General features: G+C 42.9%; 1 protein-coding gene across 2 annotated transcripts in view; it reads left to right on the plus strand.

Annotated features, from left to right (window-relative positions):
* lnpep (leucyl/cystinyl aminopeptidase) overlaps positions 1–19,792 on the plus strand; it is a 38,209-nt gene extending 18,417 nt beyond the window's left edge. For both annotated transcript variants that reach the window (XM_063195110.1, XM_063195111.1), the window contains exons 11-20: positions 401–532; positions 1,259–1,410; positions 2,275–2,366; positions 2,992–3,175; positions 6,276–6,432; positions 7,622–7,806; positions 10,283–10,444; positions 11,752–11,892; positions 12,825–12,906; positions 14,040–19,792. In XM_063195110.1, coding sequence (XP_063051180.1) covers positions 401–532; positions 1,259–1,410; positions 2,275–2,366; positions 2,992–3,175; positions 6,276–6,432; positions 7,622–7,806; positions 10,283–10,444; positions 11,752–11,892; positions 12,825–12,906; positions 14,040–14,171 — 1,419 coding nt within the window. In that variant the 3' untranslated portion in view covers positions 14,172–19,792. The remainder of the gene's footprint in view (positions 1–400; positions 533–1,258; positions 1,411–2,274; positions 2,367–2,991; positions 3,176–6,275; positions 6,433–7,621; positions 7,807–10,282; positions 10,445–11,751; positions 11,893–12,824; positions 12,907–14,039) is intronic.
* Positions 19,793–21,289: the final 1,497 nt, after the last annotated feature.

Here is a 21,289-nt window from a genome sequence, read left to right on the forward strand (position 1 = left end):
TGTCAGTTGGTGTGATTCATAGGGTCTCCGTACATTACATTAAACGTAGCTGACACTTTTACCGCCATTTACTTGACAGTTACAGCATTTAGTTCATGGGTATAAGTAACATGGTTTGGGGTTGCAGTAGCTGTCCTGCTCAGGGGCACGCTAGCTTTATATAAGAGTACTGGTGTACACACAACACTCCTTGACAAACACAAAGTCCTTGAGGCTCAAGACCTAAGGCCAGGATGAAGCGCTTTGATGTTGTCTTCGCACCTCAAAAACACATTTTTTGGTACTTAAAGTTGTACTGTACATTGGTATATTTGGACAGCATTCCAAACATTCAGTTCCTGTCTCTTCTGTAATAAGACATGTGAAACGTGCATTTCTTTCCCCCTTTTTTCCCTCTCAGGGTGCCTCAATCTTGCTCATGGTCAATTCCACTCTGAACGATGGAGAGTTCCGGAAGGGAGTGATCGAGTACCTCAAGAAGTACAAAGGAAGTAACACAGTCAATGAAGACCTGTGGAACAGTCTCTCTGCGGTATGCTCAATATTCTACACAAGTTTTGGCAAAGGACGCGCTCAACTTCTTGGAAAAACGAAAGTCTTTGGGTGCGAGATAAAATGTATCAACTTAAGGAAGAAAAATCTGCACTCACAAACTGCGTCTCATTATTTATTTATATTACCACCATGTCCAAAAAGCAAACGCGTTTCGGCTATCAAGCCTTCGTACCACGCACTGATGAAGGCTTGATAGCCGAAACGCGTTTGCTTTTTGGACATGGTGGTAATATAAAACAATATTCTACACAGCCTGGCCAAAATAAAAGAGGTCACATACAGTAATATGTTGTTGCCGCATATTTGGTGTTGCATTGTCTCAATAAACTTCTTCAATGTCTGGAATGGATTTATTTCCATCTAGCGTTCCATTCAATGTTTACCATGATCTTGAATTGACAATGGTAGAGTTTTAATGCTGCAACTCTGTGTCGGCCAATCTATGTGTAAAAAAGGATCTCTTGTGCTTTCCTGTCACGTCGTTATATAGGCTTACAGGACATGTACAATGTTAATATTACCTGTCAACATATTGTAGTGTACTATATTACACACTATATTAAGTACTTCATTTTTTGGTGATGTCTTCTTCATCCAACATCCATAGCTTACTAGTTTTCATTAAATGAATGTAATGTGTGGGTTTCCTGTGTGTTGTACTGCAGTGTATACTGAGTGTTTTGTTGTTTGTCTTGCCGTCCAGGTGAGTAAGCTCCCCATCAGCGTGGCCGAGATGATGAACACGTGGACTCTACAGAAGGGCTTCCCCCTGGTCACCGTGAGCCGAGCGGGAAACACGCTCACACTCACACAGGAACACTTCCTCCTAGACGCCACCGGCAATGCCACCTCCAAGTAAGCAACGCGTGTCTCTGTGTGTGTGTGTGTGTGTGTGTGTGTGTGTGTGTGTGTGTGTGTGTGTGTGTGTGTGTGTGTGTGTGTGTGTGTGTGTGTGTGTGTGTGTGTGTGTGTGTGTGTGTGTGTGTGTGTGTGTGTTTGATGTTGGGAACGTCACCTCCAAGTGAGCAACAACAAACACAAACTCGAAACTGTGTGTTTTTGATACAAACTTGAAACCAAAACATAGGCTAATCGGTAAATGCTCTGTGTGTGGGAGTTGGAGGTTCAGAGTTGATGATTATGGCAAGATTTGGAAACCACCAGGATCCTCTTTCTATGGAAACTCAAGTTACAGTACTGTAACTGATGGATGTCTCACTTGTTTGTTGTCTCATTTGTTTTCTGAAACTTATTTAACTTCAACTTTGAACTTGGTTTATTAGGTTAAATGACCCTCTGTATTGAAAGGTTATTATGGATAAAATGTGGTTGCACTTTTTTTTTTACTGGCGCTGTTGCATCAAGTAGAGAGAGAGTAGAGTAGAGTATCATTTATTGATCCCGATGGAAATTAAGGAGGGTCAATGAAGTGGATACAATGTAGCAGCGTGTGCGCCTCTTTCAGCAGTATGGAACATTAACCTTGTTTACATGAACACGTTCCGTTAAAAAAAAAAGTTCTGTTTGTTTGGTTAGTGCTGTATACCGGTACTGCAGGCACATCATGTTGTGCAATATAGGCGCATGACAGAAAAAACAAACCATCAAATAGTGCTCTTCAAAATGTCTTGCTGTCTGGTTTATTATTATTAATGACCCTGAAAGTTGTGAAACGTGACTACTTGACTAATTGTGTCCTCCTTTGCACATTCCTTGAAGGAACCAGTGGCATATACCTCTGACCTATGTCAACGACACCTGCAGCGTAGCCAGGAACTGCAAGCAAGTCTTTCTACTGAAGGATAAATCAGGTTGGTTTCGCTGCTGTCAGCCTCTGTTGTCTGGCCCTGTGGTGTGGTGTGGTGTGTGGGTGTGGATGTGTGTTTAACCTTCCTGCAGCATGTTCACTAAACTTGTACTTTTGATCACAACGTCATGGTCAGTTTCCATCATTTCCAACTTAGAATTTTTTTTAGAATTTTAGAATTTTCACTGTATGGTATTCTAGATGTTTGATCTTCCATTTTGAATCAAAGGCATTTTTGTATACTAAACAAAATTGCTTTGTAATAGTATATTATAGTAGAAAATAGTATATGTTAATATGGTATATTATATTAATCCCAAAGGAAATTAAGGTGTCCAGCAGTATACACATAATACACATTGCAACACGCTGTCAGAAAAATGCACTACATGTCAGTTTGTATCACACTTGACACGTTGCAACACGTTGTTTGCTCATCCGCCTCAACAATTTAGGTCTGAAAAGTCAAGCAGTCTGTGGTGAGTGACCCACCTTTAAGTTAACCTTAACCTTTAACTGCTAACCCTGCAGTCACTCACTACAGCACCTGTCCTGAGCTGTGCATCACAGGAGTTTGAACTTTTACCACTCCGTGTTCCTTGACCCACATACATGTGTCTGCCCCGCAGCCAAACTGGAGGTCCCTGCTGCTGTCAAGTGGCTGAAATTCAACTACAAGAACGAGGGCTTCTACATTGTGGACTATGGGGCGGACGGCTGGAGCGCGCTCGTCGAGGCCCTGCAGCAAGACGTGAACGCCCTGACTCATGAGGACAGGGCTGCTCTCGTCAACAACATCTTCATGCTGTCCAGGTACACGTGAGAGGTGGAGAGATGTCACTGTGTGTGCAAGTCAAGGTTGAAAACAATGGTGGCTTTCTTCTTTAGTCAAAACCTTTTTTAGTGTTGGCTTACTGGCCATAATTCATCTGGAGGGCTGAATGTTGGTGCTTTACATCAGTGGTTCTCAACTGGAACAGTCTTGGGACCCACCATTTTCCACTCTCATTCGGTCGCGACCCAATTTTTTGCGTTCAAGTCAATTCAATGCAATTCTCAAAATGTAACCAAGACTCGAATGACTGGTTGCACGCTATCTATCTCGCATGAACATTCAGATTGTATCTATGACAACAGATGACACGGAGTTCAGTAGCCTATCAAAATAGAAGTTGTAAATTGTTGCAGGAAAAGTTGGATTTTTTGGTAACACTTTACTTAAAGCCAACATTATAAGCGCATTTATAACAAATTATAACACACACTATAATTACTAACAACGCAATATGACTACACTCATAATGCTTCATGATGCTTTATATTAACAGTTATGAATAACTATGAATCTAGTTTATAATGCTTTATAAATCCAAGGGTGTCATGAGTGCTCATGACTGGCTATTGACAACAGGCTGCCTGATGGGGCTTATAGTACATTATGAGTACCTAAACCCCTCTATGCACAGACCTGGATGATAAACTGTCATAAGGGCTCATACGATGCTATAATGTTTCATGTGAGATCATAAGTCGTCAATGTGTGCTCTAAGTAAAGTGAAGTGCATATGGATGCATCTATAATGCACTGTATAATGCACATCTATAATGCATCATAATGTACTGTAAGCCCCATCAGGCAGCCTGTAGTTTATATCCTGTCATGAGCACTCATAATACCCTTGGATTTATAAAGTATTATTAGCTAGATTCATGGTTATGCATTACTGTTAACATTAAGAATCATGAAACATCATCGATGTAGTCGTAATGCTTTGTAAGTAATTATAATGAGCATTATAATTAATTATAAATGCGCTCATAATGCGCTATAGATATGGGCTTCATAGAAAGTGTTACCGATTTTTTTTTACAGAATTACGTTTTTTGTACACCAAGGCTCCGCGATCCACACATGACCCTTCCGCGACCCACTTTTGGGTCGCGACCCACCAGTTGAGAAACACTGCTTTACATCAGCACATGTTGTTTTTGTTGTTGTCTTCTTCTTCTGTTTCTGCCTTTTCTTCTGCTTCTTCTCTTTCTTCTCCTTATTGTCATTGATATTATTAGTGTTATAATATCTAATAGTGTCTTTATTACAGCTACAAGGTTCCTGTTAGTTACCCAGAGAGATAGTGTTTCATTATTAAACCACGTGTCATAATGGCGTTTCCCTTTCCATGTAGGCTGGATAAGGTGCCGTTCTGGCAGGTTCAAAACGTGATGTCCTGACCTATATGTCCATATATTGCATGCTTTACAGATACTAATACCCACTTAAGAGTAGCAGTATTATTACTACTCTTCTTTTAAAGGAACAGTCCATCACGTTTCAATAATAAACTATGATCTTCTGTGACCTGAAGTGAGTACATCCTGACCTGTCTCGTCTTCGGACGCGGCCCTAGTCAGCAACACACGCAGCAGAAATCTATTAGCATTAACTTGGCTCAGCTTTGCCTTGGGGTGCATCGGGTGCCTGAAGTTAGAAGTGACCAAATTGTTCCACATGTTCCCTATTTAATCACATTGGCATGACTAGTTAGCCGATCCAAAAGTAGGTGCACAGAATGAAATGTGACGATTTTCTACCTAGATGAAGAAATGGCCCTAATGAACTATCACCTTTCTACGTATCTGCCCGAGACGGGGTAGGGGGAAAGAAGGGAGTTAGGAGTGAGGATATTAATACGTCAAATTCAAAGTGCTCTGAAGGTATTACTATCATTACAGTGCCATTTCTTCATCTAGGTAGAAAATCGCCATGTTTTATTTTGTACAGATACTTTTGGTTCAACTAGTCATGCAAGTGTGCTTAAATAGGGAACACGTGGAACAATTTGGTCTCTTCTAACTTAAAGGCCAACTTCCTATAAAGCGCAGTTTTACTCACTCCTTTTGAAAATTGGACGGTCACCCCAAGTTAAACATGCAAGGCTCTCATAGCGCTGCGTCACCTGGCCTGGCTGTATTTCATGGTGTTTCATGGTGTTTCCGAATTAACATAAACAATGCAGAGAAACGAGCGAATCACGAAAGCCTTTCTGTGTTGCGTCACGTCAAAAGAAGGCATTGCCCACAAAGGTTTATGTTGACCCATTTTTCTAAAAACATGTTGAGTAATTTTTTTCTGCTTTTTTCAAAACAAGCAACGTCTGGTGGCTCGAAACCTAGCTTAGCTTAGCTATCAGTTGGTTGCTACTCTCAGATACACACAAAGCACAAAGCCTCATACATACAGAATGCCCACTCTGGTTGCTCCGTGCCTGCAGCTCACCTAGGGGTCGCTGTCGAAAGAGCACAGCCCTGAATGGAGCCTGCACGCCTCCGTTGGCGCCCCTATAGTGCAGTACCACCCGGGGCGTGACAACTCTGTTTCCCATTACAAGGTCTCCGAGGACAGGAGGACTGAGCCAATCAGAGACGCATTTCCACGAGAGCAGTAGGAGTGAGCCAATCAGAGACGCATTTCCACGAGAAACCCGGAACACCCTCTCGTTTCTCCTCCAGCCACCTTGCTAGCTTGCAAAAACGGCTTGAATCAAAGCAACCAGAACGTTTTTTTAAAACAGGACCAACGCGTAACACATTCAATAATAATGGGGAACACAGCAATATTAATGAAATAACGTTGAGAGGCGGCCTTTAAGGCACCCAATGCTCCCCAAGGCAAAGCTGAGCCAATGCTAACCTGTTGGTGCTGCGCATGTTGCTGACTGGGGCGGGGTTTGAAGACGAGACAGGTCAGGATGAACTCATTTCAGGTCAGAGAAGAACGTAGTTTATTTTTTAGGCATCGTGGACTGTTCCTTCACGTAAATAAAAGATCTATTGAAAACTCAAACATACCGAAAGAGAGTGCCTTCTTATTAAGCCAGGTGTCATAATGGCATTTCTTCTCCTCTCCGTGCAGGCTGGGCAAGGTGACGTTTCGGCAGGTTCTGAGCGTACTGTCCTACATGTCCAAGGAGACGCAGACGGCTCCGCTCACGGAGGCCCTGACGCAGCTCATGCACATCCTGCGCATGCTGGAGAAGAGGCAGGACCTCTTCCTCGTCAACAGGATGCAGGTCAGGACAGGACAGGACAACACCTTACTTATTTGATCCTAAAACCCGTCCTCCCTTGTGCTTGTGGCTTCACAATGACGTCGCAATGACGTCGCAATGACGTCGCATTGACGACATAAGTGTAATTCAATAGCTGCAAAAGCTCAATTCGAAGGTCATTTTCTTATTTGTGAAATGGGGAAAAGTCCCCCGAAAGTTGTTGTGGCCTGGCTGACAGCGGCGAAACTTAATTCTTTTCTCCACGGAGGTGGGGCGTCAGCTAAGCAGGTGGCCACAAGCAGAGGTTGAGGACTGGAGTTAGGATAATGGACTGTATCCAATACCTTGTGATGGGCAATCTGGATTCAGAAGCTACAAGGCTGTCCTGTCAGCGACCCATCGAGATGTGATACTTTTCGCTACTGAGCATGCGCACACCCTCACGGCCGTTTTCGCGGGTGATTGCCCATCGAATTGTGCGACCGCGGCAGTAGACTAGGCTACTGGTTCGGAAATTGCATACTCTCGTATGGGTTAAGTAGCCGGCTGGTTTGGTGCAATAATAAGAAATGCACTGGTGGGGATGTTTTGAAAATATGATTCCGGTCATTAAAAGAGGTGTTGCACATAAATTGACAGAGATCTGCCAAAACAAAGTCACTATGCTGCTATAGGAATCTCTAAACCGCGCTTGTTTATCCCCATAGCACATCATTTCATATGGCAATGTTGCCTTGCGAGACAGGCCCACGTCGCATTGAAACCATTGATCCCAAACACTTTCTCCAGTCCTGTATTTACGCAAACTCAGCTCAGAACTTGTAGCTTCTGAATATAAGTTGCTGCCCGTCACTGTTCATTATTGAAGGCATGGTTATTCCACCTGTGGTTGTGCCTTGCACCGCTTGTGTGGATTTGGACTATGAGCGCTGATGCGAGAGGACCATAGATACACGAGAGACAGGAAATCATTTAGTCAGATTTGAACCTGCATTCTCAGAACCCATGTTGAAATTGGGCTCAATATGGACTTGCTGTTCTGGTCAACTCTTTCATTATTCATTGCTGTGAATGAAATTAACGAGTATTTGGCAATAGAACGTTTTGTAATTTGACGATACCTCTCCTCTCCTCTCCTCTCCTCTCCTCTCCTCTCCTCTCCTCTCCTCTCTCCTCTCCCCTGCCCTCCTCCTTTCTCTCCTCTCCTCAGGCTTACATCATCGACCATTTTGGTGATCTGATGGATAGCCAGTCGTGGGAAGAGGAGAGCTCGGTGGCCAAGCAAACCCTCCGCTCGGCGCTGCTGGAGATCTCCTGTGGCCTCCACAGACCCAACTGCACGGAGAAGGCCATGGGGGTCTTCCAGACTTGGGTGGCCTCCAATGGGACGTACCGGTAGGTGGAGCAGACATGTCACTACACTGGTTCTCTGGGTTGCATTACATTACATTACATCACATTACATCACATTACATCACAACAGGATACACCAGTCAGTGGAGCTGCACTGCACAGTACCACAGCCGTACAGAAAACAGAGTTGACCAATACTTTGATCTCTGGTCACATAGTTTTACAATACGCAGTACGCACATTACCCTGTAGGGGGCGGTACTAACATCTATGAGAAATATCATGATACTGCCTTATGATAGCGGCGCCCAGGGTTGGGCCACGTCAAATATCTACGAGGACTGTATTAGATTACGGGCAGGTAAAAAAATCAGCTGCAACATATCTGACTGCGAAACCATGGTCCTCAGATATTCCTGAAATTTGAACCAAACATTCCTGCATTACTCGTCTGAGTCAAACCCAAATTTCAGCTTGATATGGTATTGTTTAGTCCAGTGGTTCTTAACCTGGGGTGTGGGCACCCCCTGGGAGTGCACCAGAGATTTCAGGGGGTGCGCTGAATTTTGTTTGTGTTCAGGTTGTGACCAAAAATTGCTAGTGAACATTATAATTAGGCCAAATCAAAACCAAATTAAAACATGTTCTGGTCCCCATGAAAAGTCATTAAGGTATTGATTAATGTCTCAAGCAAGAATCATTGTAATTAATCACTTAAATCCTTTTTTAGTGCATACAAGTAGATATGTGTAGAAGTTTGGGTTGGGGGTGCGCTGCTTGTTTTGGACACAGGTAAGGGGGTGCGTTAAGGGAAAAGGGTTAAGAACCACTGGTTTAGTCTCTGATATATGGAGTTACCTTACAGTACATTATATTGCACCTAACTGGTGCTTTTCTCCTAACCAACTTACTGTGCAGTTATTAAGGTACACGTTATGGGTCAGGGTTCCTAGAGCAGTGTGAGCTTAGGTATCTTGCTCTAGGACACGTCAGCTATTAGCTGGTAAGGTTGTAATTCAGACCTGCAATTTCTTTTAAGGTCTAATTCAGACTAGAGCGGGGCGGAACAGCAGCGAGACGACTGGGGTCTTTCTGCTTAGTGTCGGCCGGTGTGTTCTACCCTGCCTTTCACACCGACAGCATTGCCGTGCACGGCCAGTCCTTTTCAAAATCCCCCCACAGCTAAAGCTAGTTCGCTACTTTGCCATTCATTTGAATGGGACACCGCCTGTCGCTGCCGTCCAAAATCCGCTGGAGTTCTATTTTCCAAATGCTGACTCCTGCATCGCCACTGCCCGACTGTTTCCATGCATTTTAGCCACCGCCGCTGAAAATGTGTGAATTAGGCCTAAACCAGCCCCATAACAACAGAAACATGGTTTGGCAATTGATGAAAAAAAAAAAAAGAACGAATCAAGGCAATAATTGTAGCCATTCAATTGACGGTTTTCACCAAGCAAGATTAACTTATCACTGTTTATTATTGCTTAATAAATAGCTAGTAATTATTATTAGTTATTCCTAATAGTACTCTGAACAAACTACTCCTAATACTAGTGTCATCATCCCTGGACCCTCATGCAGGTGGTGTTTCTAATGTAATATACTTTAAAGGGACACTGTGTGAGATTTTTAGTTGTTTATTTCCAGAATCCATGCTACTCATTCACTAATGTTACCTTTTTCATGAATACTTACCACCACCATCAAATTCTAAACATTCATTATGACTGGGAAAATTGCACTTTTCATACATGAAAAGGGGAATCTTCTCCATGGTCCGCCATTTTGAATTTCCAGAAATAGGCATTTTTAGCTGCAAAAATGACTGTACTTGGGCCATACTAGAAAAATTAAGTTTACTACTTAGTAAACTTTCACAAAAAGATCAAATTTGGCAATAGGCAACCCAGTTTCAATGATCAGCATAGTTGCAGTACCTTTTTTGACCATTTCCTGCACAGTGTCCCTTTAATGTTCTTGTATACCTGATGCAGGCGGTGCCTTAATGTAATGTCATGTCCATGTAATATACGGTAATGTACTGTACTCCCTGTTCCCTCAGCATCCCAGATGACCTAATGCAGGTGGTGTTCTATTGTCATGTCATGTCCATATCATATACTGTACTGTGGGCAGCCATGGCTTAATGGTTAGAGCGCTGGTCTTTAGATAAGAGGTTTGTAGGTTCAAATCCCACCCTCCAGCACCTTCATCCATGAAGTGCCCTTACTGTAAGCAAGGCACCTAACCCGACATTGCTCAAGGGCCTGTAACCAATACCCTGTACCTTAATAGAAATGGAAGTCGCTTTGGATAAAAAGAGTCAGTTAAGTGTCATGTAATACTGTACTTGTACTGTACCGTACTGTACTGTACTGTACTCTACTGTACTGTACTGTACTGTATTGACTGTTCCAGCATCCCTTGGGACCTGATGCTAGTGGTGTCATAATGCAATGTCATGTCCATGTAATGTATTGCAATGTAATGTACCGTACTGTATTGGCTGTTCCAGCATCCCAGGTGACCTGATGAGGGTGGTGTTCTCGGTGGCTGCCCAGACGGAGGACGGCTGGAGCAAAGTGCTGCAGGCCTACACACTCTCCATCTACGACCTGGACAAACGCCGCATGCTGGAGGCCTTAGCCAGCACGCAAGATGTCTCCCATATCGTTTGGTGAGGCCTAATATACCTGTATTTTGGGTCCAATGACCCGTTACCTATCCACTTTGGTATGCCTTGTGACACATAAGGCCTTAGTGAGTGAGTACCATCGTCCTGGGTGGTATATTTTGTGATAACATGCATGATTTGCTCACCGTTCCTCATGTTTCCGTGTTTTCCTCTCATCTGATTGGTGCAGGATCCTCCAGGGTAACACACATGATTTTCCTCAGGGCTCCACGTGGTTTCTGCCATTTTGTGTTACAATTATTAAATGCTTTGTTTCCGGCCCTGCCGTGGCCTAATGGTAGGGCACTGTGTTACTATGGTGGCGACCCAGGTTCGATCCAGGCCCAGGTAATTTGCAGAGCCTTCCCCGTCTCTCTCCGCACACTCGTTTCCTGCCGCCTCTCTCACTGTCCTGTCACAAATAGAGGTACAAAACCCAACAAATGAATAAATCAGGGTTCCCATGGGTCATGGAATTTCTGGAATATCATGGAATTTCATAAAAGTTTTTCCAGTCATGGAAAGTCATTGAATTTGACTTTTTTGAATGCACAGTCATGGAATATCATGGACTTTTCTTAACAGCTGTTTAGAAGCAAAAACCTTTTTGTTTGGTTTATAACATTTTTTCTTACTGATTATACTACAACGCTTCGCCACAGACGGTTTGGTTTCGCACTGTAATGTGCAACATTCTAGAATGCAATGAGCCCACTGAACTCTGGCGGTGGCTCGTCGTCGTCTCGAGGGGTGAAGATCCCAGAACATCTTCAGTTTTTACACTTTTAAAACGTTTGAACGTCATTTCTTTTTACGGAAGTGGTCATGGAAATTCTGTTATTGGGGTCTGGAAAGTCATGGGAAATCATTGAATTTTATATCTGAATTAGAGTGGGAACCCTGATAAATGCTTCGTTTCAATAGAGCGACATTCTATTTTTTGACACATGTATATGATATGGTTCCTCATGATTTCCTCATCATGATTCCTCATCATGATTCCTCATGATTTGATTTCCTTGTTTTTGATTGGTGAGTCGTCCTCCAGGATAGTATATTTTTTTGTCTTGACATGCATGATTTCCTCATCGTGGTTTTTTTTTTGTTTTTATGTTTTTTTTAGGGGTTTTTATGCCTTTATTTGACAGGAGAGTGTGAGATGGAGACAGGAAGCAAGTGGGACAGAGAGACGGGGTGGGATCGGGAAATGACCCCGGCCGGACTCGAACCGGGGTCCCCGTGGGCATGCAAGCCCAAATGTGGGGGCCTTAGTGCGCTGCGCCGTTTGTCATTGTTTTTGATGTGTGCAGGATCCTCCAGGCTGGCCTGAGAGGGAGTGATGTCCAGAACCAGGAGCTGCCTCTGGTCATCAGCACCGTGGCCAAGGGCTTCGCCGGGTACCTCTACGCATGGAACTTTGTCAAGGAGAACTGGGCAAAGATCACACAGAAGTAAGCAAAGACTAGAGTGTTGCCTTATCTCAAATGGGGCACTTGCACACTTCGGGCACTATATTTCAGTGTATAGTAGTCAGTGCGCCCTATGAAATATAGTGCCCTAAACATGGTGCATTGTAGTTTAGACTTGCACGTGCAGTATAATGCCTGAAGTGATCTGAAAATCACACAGAAATAAGGAAAGCATCGAAACCCGTTTTCCCCCTTAAGCATTCAGTCATGGAGGATTCTCATTCATAAAGGTCATGTTGCCGATCAAAAGAAGTTAAGCAAGTAAATCACTAAAACACGTTTAGTCTCCCCCTTCAGTGTGTTTGTGAGGATTTTCATTCATACACACGCATGTGATGTTAGTCATGTAAGGAATTTGCGATAAGACAAAAAGAAAAGGATGGAAGAGATACGTAGAATGTCTTAAAGGTAAAACGAAGCACACTTGCTTGAGAAACACGTTTCCCCCTCCAGCCTGTCTGTGAGGATTCACATTCGTACAGGCCAAATTAGTTAAGAATTTAAGATGGGGAAAAAAAAGACAAACATCTTCTGGTTCCAAAAAGATATCCATTTTCTTACAACATACTCTTTTTTTTACTCTCCATTATTGATTGTTTGTTTGAAAGTGAAGTGAAAAAAAGCCTCATTGGGAAACTCCAACTCCCATTGTCATTGTGACACAGCACTCCACAGCACACAAGTGAAAACTGCACACAACGAAATTGCATGTATGCCTCACCCTTGAATGATGTAAAGCGGCTAACATATCCAGATTTTGGAAACATATAATGGTTATAGTGCTTTATACTAGTTAGTAGTAGCATTGATTTATCTCTGACATGGGTTTCCCCCCCTCTGTACCTGTAGCTCTCTGCCTGTGCTATTGCCCTTCTCCCGTTTCTGACTACTCTGTGTGCCTGGCATCCTCCTAGGTTCCCCATTGGCTCCTTTGCCATTCAGAACATCATTGTGTCCACAACCTCCCAGTTTTCCACTAAGCTGCAGCTTCTCGAGGTAAGTAAGATGAGACAAGGCAGGGTGAGGGAGAAGGGATGGTGGTGGGGGGGGTGTTTGATAATGTCTCTGTCTATCATTATCATAATCATCATCATCATCATCACCATCATCAAGTCAACTGAATTTATAGTGAAAACTTTTCAGTACAAAAGACGGTACTCAAGATGGTCACACAACTCAAGCAAAAACCACAGCCATCCACTTTTCCCATGTTTCCAACTGCTCAAATAGTAGATTGAGTATCTCAAAAGTAGATACACAAGAGAGTGTCTCAGAAGTTCAAAAGTAGTGTAGGTGTAGGCACATCCAGTAAAACAGGTGCTGGATCAAACAAACGTGCGTAAAGGAAGAAAGGAAATCCGCACACAGTTACTGCTCACCGATTTATTGAACACAACGTTTCGACCTCAGGCTTCAGTCTTCGTCAGGTGTATAGGTGTGTGTCAGCCCGTGAGTGACAGTTCTTATAGATAAGGAAGGGGCGGGCATAGGGTCAGCTGATATGAAATAACAATGTTCCCAAAATGACACATTATCCCAAGGAATTGCATAATTACAATGTGAAAAGGCAAGAGAATTACAAAATGGAAGACAATAATAATAAAACCCATGCAGTGAATAAATCTATAAACGTCACCAATACCTTAGATTGCCAGTGTTACCAAATCAATATTTACAAGATTACACATTTCAACAAGTCTAATGCATACCAGAAGTCCTGCAGAGCTGAAGTTAAGTTCAAGTTATAGGAAAGGCTTAATGTCAAACTCCTTATTTAATCCATGTGGGGACATAGTATTCAGAAGATGGATGTAGTATGTCTCTCGTTGTAAAAGAAGGCGATCATGGTTGCCCCCTCTCAGTGTCTCAGAAGTGATCATGACATACTTGGCTGTCATGGCTCAAACGGTAGGGCCCTGCACTACCACGTCGGGAAATCAGGTTCAATTCCTGCACAAGGTCATTTCCCGATCCTCCCGTGTCTATCTCTCCCGCTCACTTCCTGTCTCCATCTCACACTGTCCTGTTCAATAAAGGCATAACAGCCCCTAAAGGCCCCTAAAAATTAACCTTTTTAAAGCTAATCGCAACCTTCCCCAATCACGCATCTTCCCCCTCTTTTCCTTCAGCTCCAGAATTTCTTCAGCTCGCTGAAGGACAAGGGGTCCCAGATGAGGACGGTGGAGGAAGCGGCCGAGACCGTCAAGCTCAACATGCTGTGGATGGACGAGAACCTAGACGCGCTCCGAAAATGGCTGTAGAGAGAGAGAGAGAGAGAGAGAGAGACACAGAGAGAGAGCGAGAGAGAGACAGAGAGAGAGGGAGCGGGAGAGGGAGAGAGAGAGCAAGCGAGCAGGGGTTCAGCCTTTTATTTGCTCTTCCCTTCCCTCTACAAGACTCATTCTCTCTACCCCAAGATGCGCTCTGAAAATGTGGAGACGGAACGAACGACCAAGCAGGAGTTCATCTGCTCTATCCTTCCCTTCTCCTCCCTGCAAGATGACGACACCCTATCCAGATCAGACAAATTGTGAGGGTGGGGATTCAGCTTTTTCCAGCAGCTCTTTCCTGCCCAGTACAAAACCACTCCACCACCTCCTCCATCACCAGAAAAAACCTACACACACACACACACACACACACACACACACACACACACACACACACACACACACACACACACACACACACACCTCCGAAAACTGAAGAGAGAGCGAAATGGGAATGCGGCAACTCTTCTCTTCCCTCTTCAACCCTCTCCATCACTGGAAGACACACACGCACACGCACACGCACACGCACACGCACACACACTCCTATATGTCCTCCAGGTGACGTTGTTGCCAGATCACCTGGACCTGAACCCACTCCTTCACAGCAGCAGTGCCGTTGTTTGCACTAGTAGGACTTGCCTCTTGCTCAGGGCTACCCGCGATGATTGTATTATGTCCACGACACATATGACACGGACAGAAACAAAAGAGGCAATTTTTTTCTGAGGGATAACTCTCCGTTTTTGTTCTCTGCGAGTCTTTTTTTGTTTTCTAAACCAAACAACCGTGGCAGACAGAAGAGAGAAGAATAATAAGCCTTTTTGTGGATGGGTGTGTGTAACGAACTGGACACACAAAACACCCGCAGACATGGCTTTGAAGATGCTTGAGTTTGCAAATCATCAGGCGGAGCATTGGACGCTAACTAGCGGCAGGAAGTAGTGACCTGTAGTTGTCGCCTTTCCACGTTGTGGACATGCGACACATAACGTGACACTGTGGTCTACGTCAATGTCCTCTTTGTCCAGAGTTGTAGAAGTTAAAATACTCTTACATATGTAATTACAGGGCTAGTGGTATGATATTACACAGTTCGAACTTTGTAATATCATGCTACTGGTGTGGTAATTACATCTGTTAGAGTACTTCTACTTCTACTTTATACAACTCTGCCTTTGTCCTCACTGCCTTCTATTCCGACTTCCGGGGCTTCTTGTATGCAAATAGAGGTAAAAGGAAATCCTTCAAGCTACAAGCATAGTCCTCGCACACACTCAAGGTTGCACAAAACTCCTCTGTCACCGTAACCATGTGTATGTATATAGTGTATATATATACTTACTTGCCTTAGCAGTTTCCCCCCTCTGTTACATGCTGTGCATTGGCAAATTGAACTGTTTGTTTGTTTGTTTGTTTGTTTGTTTGTTTGTTTATTTTCATTTATGTATATAGTTATGTGTGAAGCTATTCGAGGAAGGGGCTGCACATACTAGTCGACTTAATTGTATGCATACACGGCCGCAAGGCTACACATGGTTTCAGCCGCCATTATGTGTCAATGTGTTGCAAAATGTCTCCTGCATTTTTTTTAATACTTGACGCGTGTTTCATGCATTGCCTTCGGTGGCAATGCTTGTGTTGCTAGAAAAGGAACCCGACATGTACGCGTGTTATATTTTAAGCTAACTTACATTGTTCACATTAGCGCCGTTTATACTGTAGGCCATTTGCCTCGAAACTTTAGCCCAGGAACTTGAGCCTAGCTCCTGTACCCGTTTATACTGCATAGGCTACGCCAGAACTAGACCAAACCAAGAACGTTGTTGTCTACGTACGTAAAGGTAACAGGCCCAGAGGCCCTCCTCAACTGGCAGGGTCACCAGTAAGCCCTGGTGCTTACAGGTCATTTTTGAAACGGTTACCCCGGCTACCATTCTAATTTGAACGTTCAGTTAGCCTGCAGTATAAACGCAAACTCTAGCCCTGGGCTTAAGTTCCTTGGCTTAAGTTCCTGGGCCAATGGCCCGCAGTATAAATGGGGCTTACCGTATGACTATGTAAGGCCCCCAATGTCACCTGGTTTCAGGGACAGTCACGCACAGGGCTTTAACCGCAGAGATACACCAGCGGCGACGCGATTCAAGCGACAGAGTGTAGCAGCAAGCGATACGAGAGATTGAGGAGACTAGAGTATGTCCGTACAGGCAGAAGGCAAAGCATTCAAGCATTCCCATTGGCTGTGGTCACTGACCTCTCTACAGTCATTGGCTGTCGCGGCTTGTCGCCGAACCGCGTCATAGAAAGTTGAAAAGATTTCAACTTCAAATTGTCGCGCTTGTCGCGCAAATCGCTCTAGTCTCCAGAATCGCTTTTGTCTCTCGACTCAATACAAAGTCAATTACTTCCGTCGCTCGACTCGCTCAGATCGCCGCTGGTGTATCTCTGCGGTAACTTTTCACCTTTGACCTTTGACATGGGACACAATGACGGCAATGACAGCCACAGGGAATGCACTTTTAAAAAATATCAATCATATCTGAGATGGGAAACTTGGACGATATAGGATTTTGTGTTTTGTTTTTCTTTATCCCTTTGGGTTTTACAACATAGACTGCAGAGCATGGCTCTTGTGGTCTCGAAGTTTTGAAGCTCATTTTGCTAATTAAGGCTAATGCTGGCACGATAACCTTTTATTTTTACTTGAGTGATGTGCCCGCTAAACTGCCAGCATGTTTCTTGTTCCCATGTGAATCAGGGATGCATGGGTGTTCAGGGGAAAATGCCGCAGACGTGCAGCTACAGTCTCGAGTGTCTCATGGATACACCTCCTGACCCCTTTACAGCCTAAATAAGTCGTTTGGATCCACACTATTTTATGATGTCTCTCAAACAGCTTTCTTTGCAGTGTGTTACATGACTCAAGTGGTGTTGAGACTGACGAGATACTCTTGAATACAAGAATGCACAGATGAATATAGTAGTATAGTAATGGGGAATCATTACTAAGAATCCAGTGCCACATATTCCAAATGACCTGGTTTTTACCTGCCCAAATCTACCAGGTGGTGGGTAACCTGGTTGAATGATCACCTGAGTGAATTGGACAGGTTGCCCATTACTGAGACGGCACATAAGCTGCTGCGCTCGCTGGTATATGTTGTCAGCCAGATCATTTTGACATTTTACTGACAGTAGCCTTGGCAGATGTTCTTTCATTATGATTGACACATGAAAACTACACTAGCTTGGTGCAGTGTTATTTGCAAGTGGGCCCATTGAGACATGGATGTATTCTAAGGGCTCAAAATTATATATATTATTTTTCCATTATGAAGAATTGTGAGTCCATGTCACTGAAGAGTACGTAGTATACCAAATTCACAATAGTATTGTTATTGTAAACAGCAGTATATAGGATTACTATTGGCCCACATTTCTGAGGTGATATATACATTGTTACTTGAAGATGGTGAGTTTGGCTTATTGCATAAGCCAGCAGTCACATGAATATGAATGTCTATGAGTTACACAAACGAGAGACGAGTGAAGCGTTATTTAATATATTACAATTCTGGCATTATAATTTGCACTGTGCTCATTAATCAAATTCCCATGTGCAATGACGCAGCATTATGATCAATTAGAATAATGTCCTTGATTACTGACCCAGAGTCGTTTTTACACACAGAGAATATTAGGTAACACTTTATTTTAGGGTTCATATGTTCTGTATTAATACAGATCTAACTCAGTATAAGGGATTTCTAAGACGTGTCAACCAAAATCTATAATTTCTTAGGCGTGTACTCACAAGTGTCTTGTTATTTTCTGGTAAGGCCTTTATTATGGTCAGGATCATATTAAGGACCTAGTAGACCCTGGAGTTCAACAAACGTTTTATGAATCACTGATGCAGACAGCAATCAGCCATGTACTGTATATAGTGGCTAACATGTAAACCCTAAAATAAGGTGTCACCGAATATTACGTGTGTGCAGTAGCCCTTGGTGTTCAGTAAGCTCTGGACTATTTGTCTGTTTCATAGGTCAATTAGGAGACTAACCTTTGGCAAACTAGTTATTTCAAGTAGCCTATAGGACATGAACATTTTCTTTTCTTTGTGTGATGTTGAATTTCACATGTATAAGCCACTACTTTCTTGCTTTGATGTGCTCTACCGATACACCCTTTATAGACGCATGTTTGTGTCAAACAGTACTTGAAGAACCAGCAGTTCAGAAGGTTGCTTTCCATTGCGTTTGAACGTTGCTTTCCATAGTGTTTGATTGTTGACTAACAAAGTGTGGTAATCTGTCTTCTGAGGGGTATGGTGGGACTTCTGAAGTTGGCCCATAAGTGAAGCAAGCCGGGTCACCAGAGCCATAAGCCATAACTGACCAGAGCGAGAGATGATTGGAGTGAGTTAGAGTGGTGGGCCAGAGAGAGAGTGAGAGAGAGACGTGAGGGAGCGATCGGGCAGGAGAGTCAGAGAGACACACAGGAGAGAAAGAAGTGAGTGAGAGTAACTGGGGTAGAGGGTGAGACTAAACTTGCCGGAGTTGTACAGTACAGCTGAGCTGGGTCTCAGCTGAGAGAGGAGTCTCCTGCTTGTCTCTCTAAGAGGGTTAGTCTCTCCCTAGGCTGACAGGACTGTTACACTCATTGACCGATACTGTAAATACAGTGACTGCACATTACATGTAGGAGCCACTTGTTTTGTTCTCGTTCCATGCACATATATGGTGAATTCAGGTAAATTGGGCCACGTTTTGTTTTCCATATGTGAATGGCCCAATTTACCTGAATTCACCATACCATGTGACCTCCATGTGACTTCCAAGACGTTTAGACCAGAATCTTGCCAGGAGCAACCATGGTGCGTTCAAGAAAGCGTGGTACAAAATCAGTGGCCCCTCTTGTACAAGGACACAGTGCAGTCATTGATTTAATGTATCAGTCAACAGTTACACTGTCCTTCCTGGGAGGTGAAGGGGATGAGACATCTTTATGTGAGAGATTCCTGACAGTTTTTCCTTTTTCCTTATGGGATGTCAATCAGGTGGGTGGGGTCATGCAGTGCTTACACATCTTAAGCCACACCCCTAATTCTAAGTGTTTTCTATTGTACATAAAGCACCTATATGTTTTAATACAGAAGTGAAAGTCTACATTGTATTTAAAGAAGATCATCTATGTATTTTGAGAGATTCCAGTTATTTATCGGCAACATGTTTGGTCTGTTAGCCTTGTTTTCTTATAGATGCCCATGGGATGTCTGATTTTTATCTTGTTTTTTTTGTTTTGTTTGTTTTTTTGTTTGCTTTTTAAAGGGGCACTTTAAAGGTCATAGTTGAACATTTTAAATTGTGAAATATATGAAAACATGCATTCAGTGAAGTGGAGTTACTATACATAACAAAAGATCTTATTTTAATGACCATCTGCATAAAATAATTGCAACATGGGGAAAACAGTAAAATGAACTTCAAATGCCATCAATTTGTACTTTTGTACATAAGTCAGCCTTTGTTTAAGAATATACAAAATAGAGTGAAACCTCTGGTCTCTCCTTATAAAACAAAATGTTATTAAAGTTATTTTCCAACATCGTTTAATGTGACCTCTCTTATGACCTGCTGAAAAACAATGCCCTGTTTAGCTTTTTCCAACCACCAGATGGCCCTGTACACTATATTTTATTTCCTCTGAATATCTTGGAATCAAAACGCCACAACACTACATGCAGTGTTTCCCACAGAAATTTTGGAAACTATGGGGGCAGCCGGGGGGGGGGGGGGGGGGGGGGGGGGGGGGGGTCTTTTCACGGGCCTTTTTTTGTCCGGGGGGGGGGGGGGGGGGTGCATTAACGCAGTGTAAATGCAAAATGGCAAAACAATGAGTACAGGATGACATTGGCGCATGGAGAAACTATAGGCCTACGCCTACATTTCAGCCATTTATATTTTGAGAAATAAGGCTACATAATACACATGCAGGGGTCTATGTAATGAAAAAAATAATAAAACAAAATAGGAGCAGAGATAAGAATTTAAGATTGCTATGAAATTGTTAACGCATAAACAAAAAGGGTCTAAGAGGGTAGGCTATGCCTTTTCCCCACACACACATAGGCGTACACATTCTACATGAGGGGTGCTGGTCACAGGGCCAGTTTTTCAAAATTCCTCCCATTAAAAGGGCTGAACAACATATTACACATTTATGTCTATATTCACATTCATTACACATTCATTTCTATATGCAGCCCGATGTCTTCTCTGCCTTGACAATGAAGGCCTGTCACCTAACTCATTACAACTGTAAAACAAAGCCTGGGGAGTGTTAGTAAACTCATCCCAACTGTCCCTTCTTTGAAAGTTTTTTTTTTTTTTTATTGCTCCCAAACCCAAGTTAACTACAACAACTTGACAAGGCTTTTGATCCCTCTCTCTTTCAAGCACTTGTGGTTTTCTCTATAGGATGTATTTACTCCAGGAGGAAAATGGGAAGGAAATCGTAATTGAAATCGTTTTTAACAAACACGGAAATCGTTAAAAAAAAATAAAATAAAAAAATATATATATATATATATATTTTTTTTTTTACATTTTCGGAAACTATGGCGGCCAAATTTAAACTATGGCGGGCCGCCATAGTTTCCTCAATGTATGGGAAACACTGACTACATGACATCATAGGCTGCAGAAGTATTAGGAAACAAGTATTTTTGAGTATTAATTTTGAACACAGCAGTGTTCTTCTCAATCAACCCAAACGATACACAAATGTCAAAGCTGGTTATTTATTGAAGTAAAAGTATACCTTTTATGTTTTGGCTAACTTAGGAGGATATCTGAGTGTTTAGATAACTATACATTTGCAGAATTATTAGCCATCTGCAGGGTTGACAGAGTTTGTCTGAAATATTAAATGTAGTCATTATAGTGTTATTTTCATTCTTATTTCAAAAATTGTTTAAGGTTCAGACCACTATCAGGCCTACATCTGTGTTGCCATGCAATCTATACATCTGTTATAGTCATGTAACAACTCAATTGTCATGTTACCTTCCGTTTGCATGCAGTCTCAGCTGGCCTCATTCCCAA

The sequence above is a fragment of the Engraulis encrasicolus genome, chromosome 3, assembly GCF_034702125.1.
Source record: "Engraulis encrasicolus isolate BLACKSEA-1 chromosome 3, IST_EnEncr_1.0, whole genome shotgun sequence".
NCBI classification, from domain to species: Eukaryota; Metazoa; Chordata; class Actinopteri; order Clupeiformes; family Engraulidae; genus Engraulis; species Engraulis encrasicolus.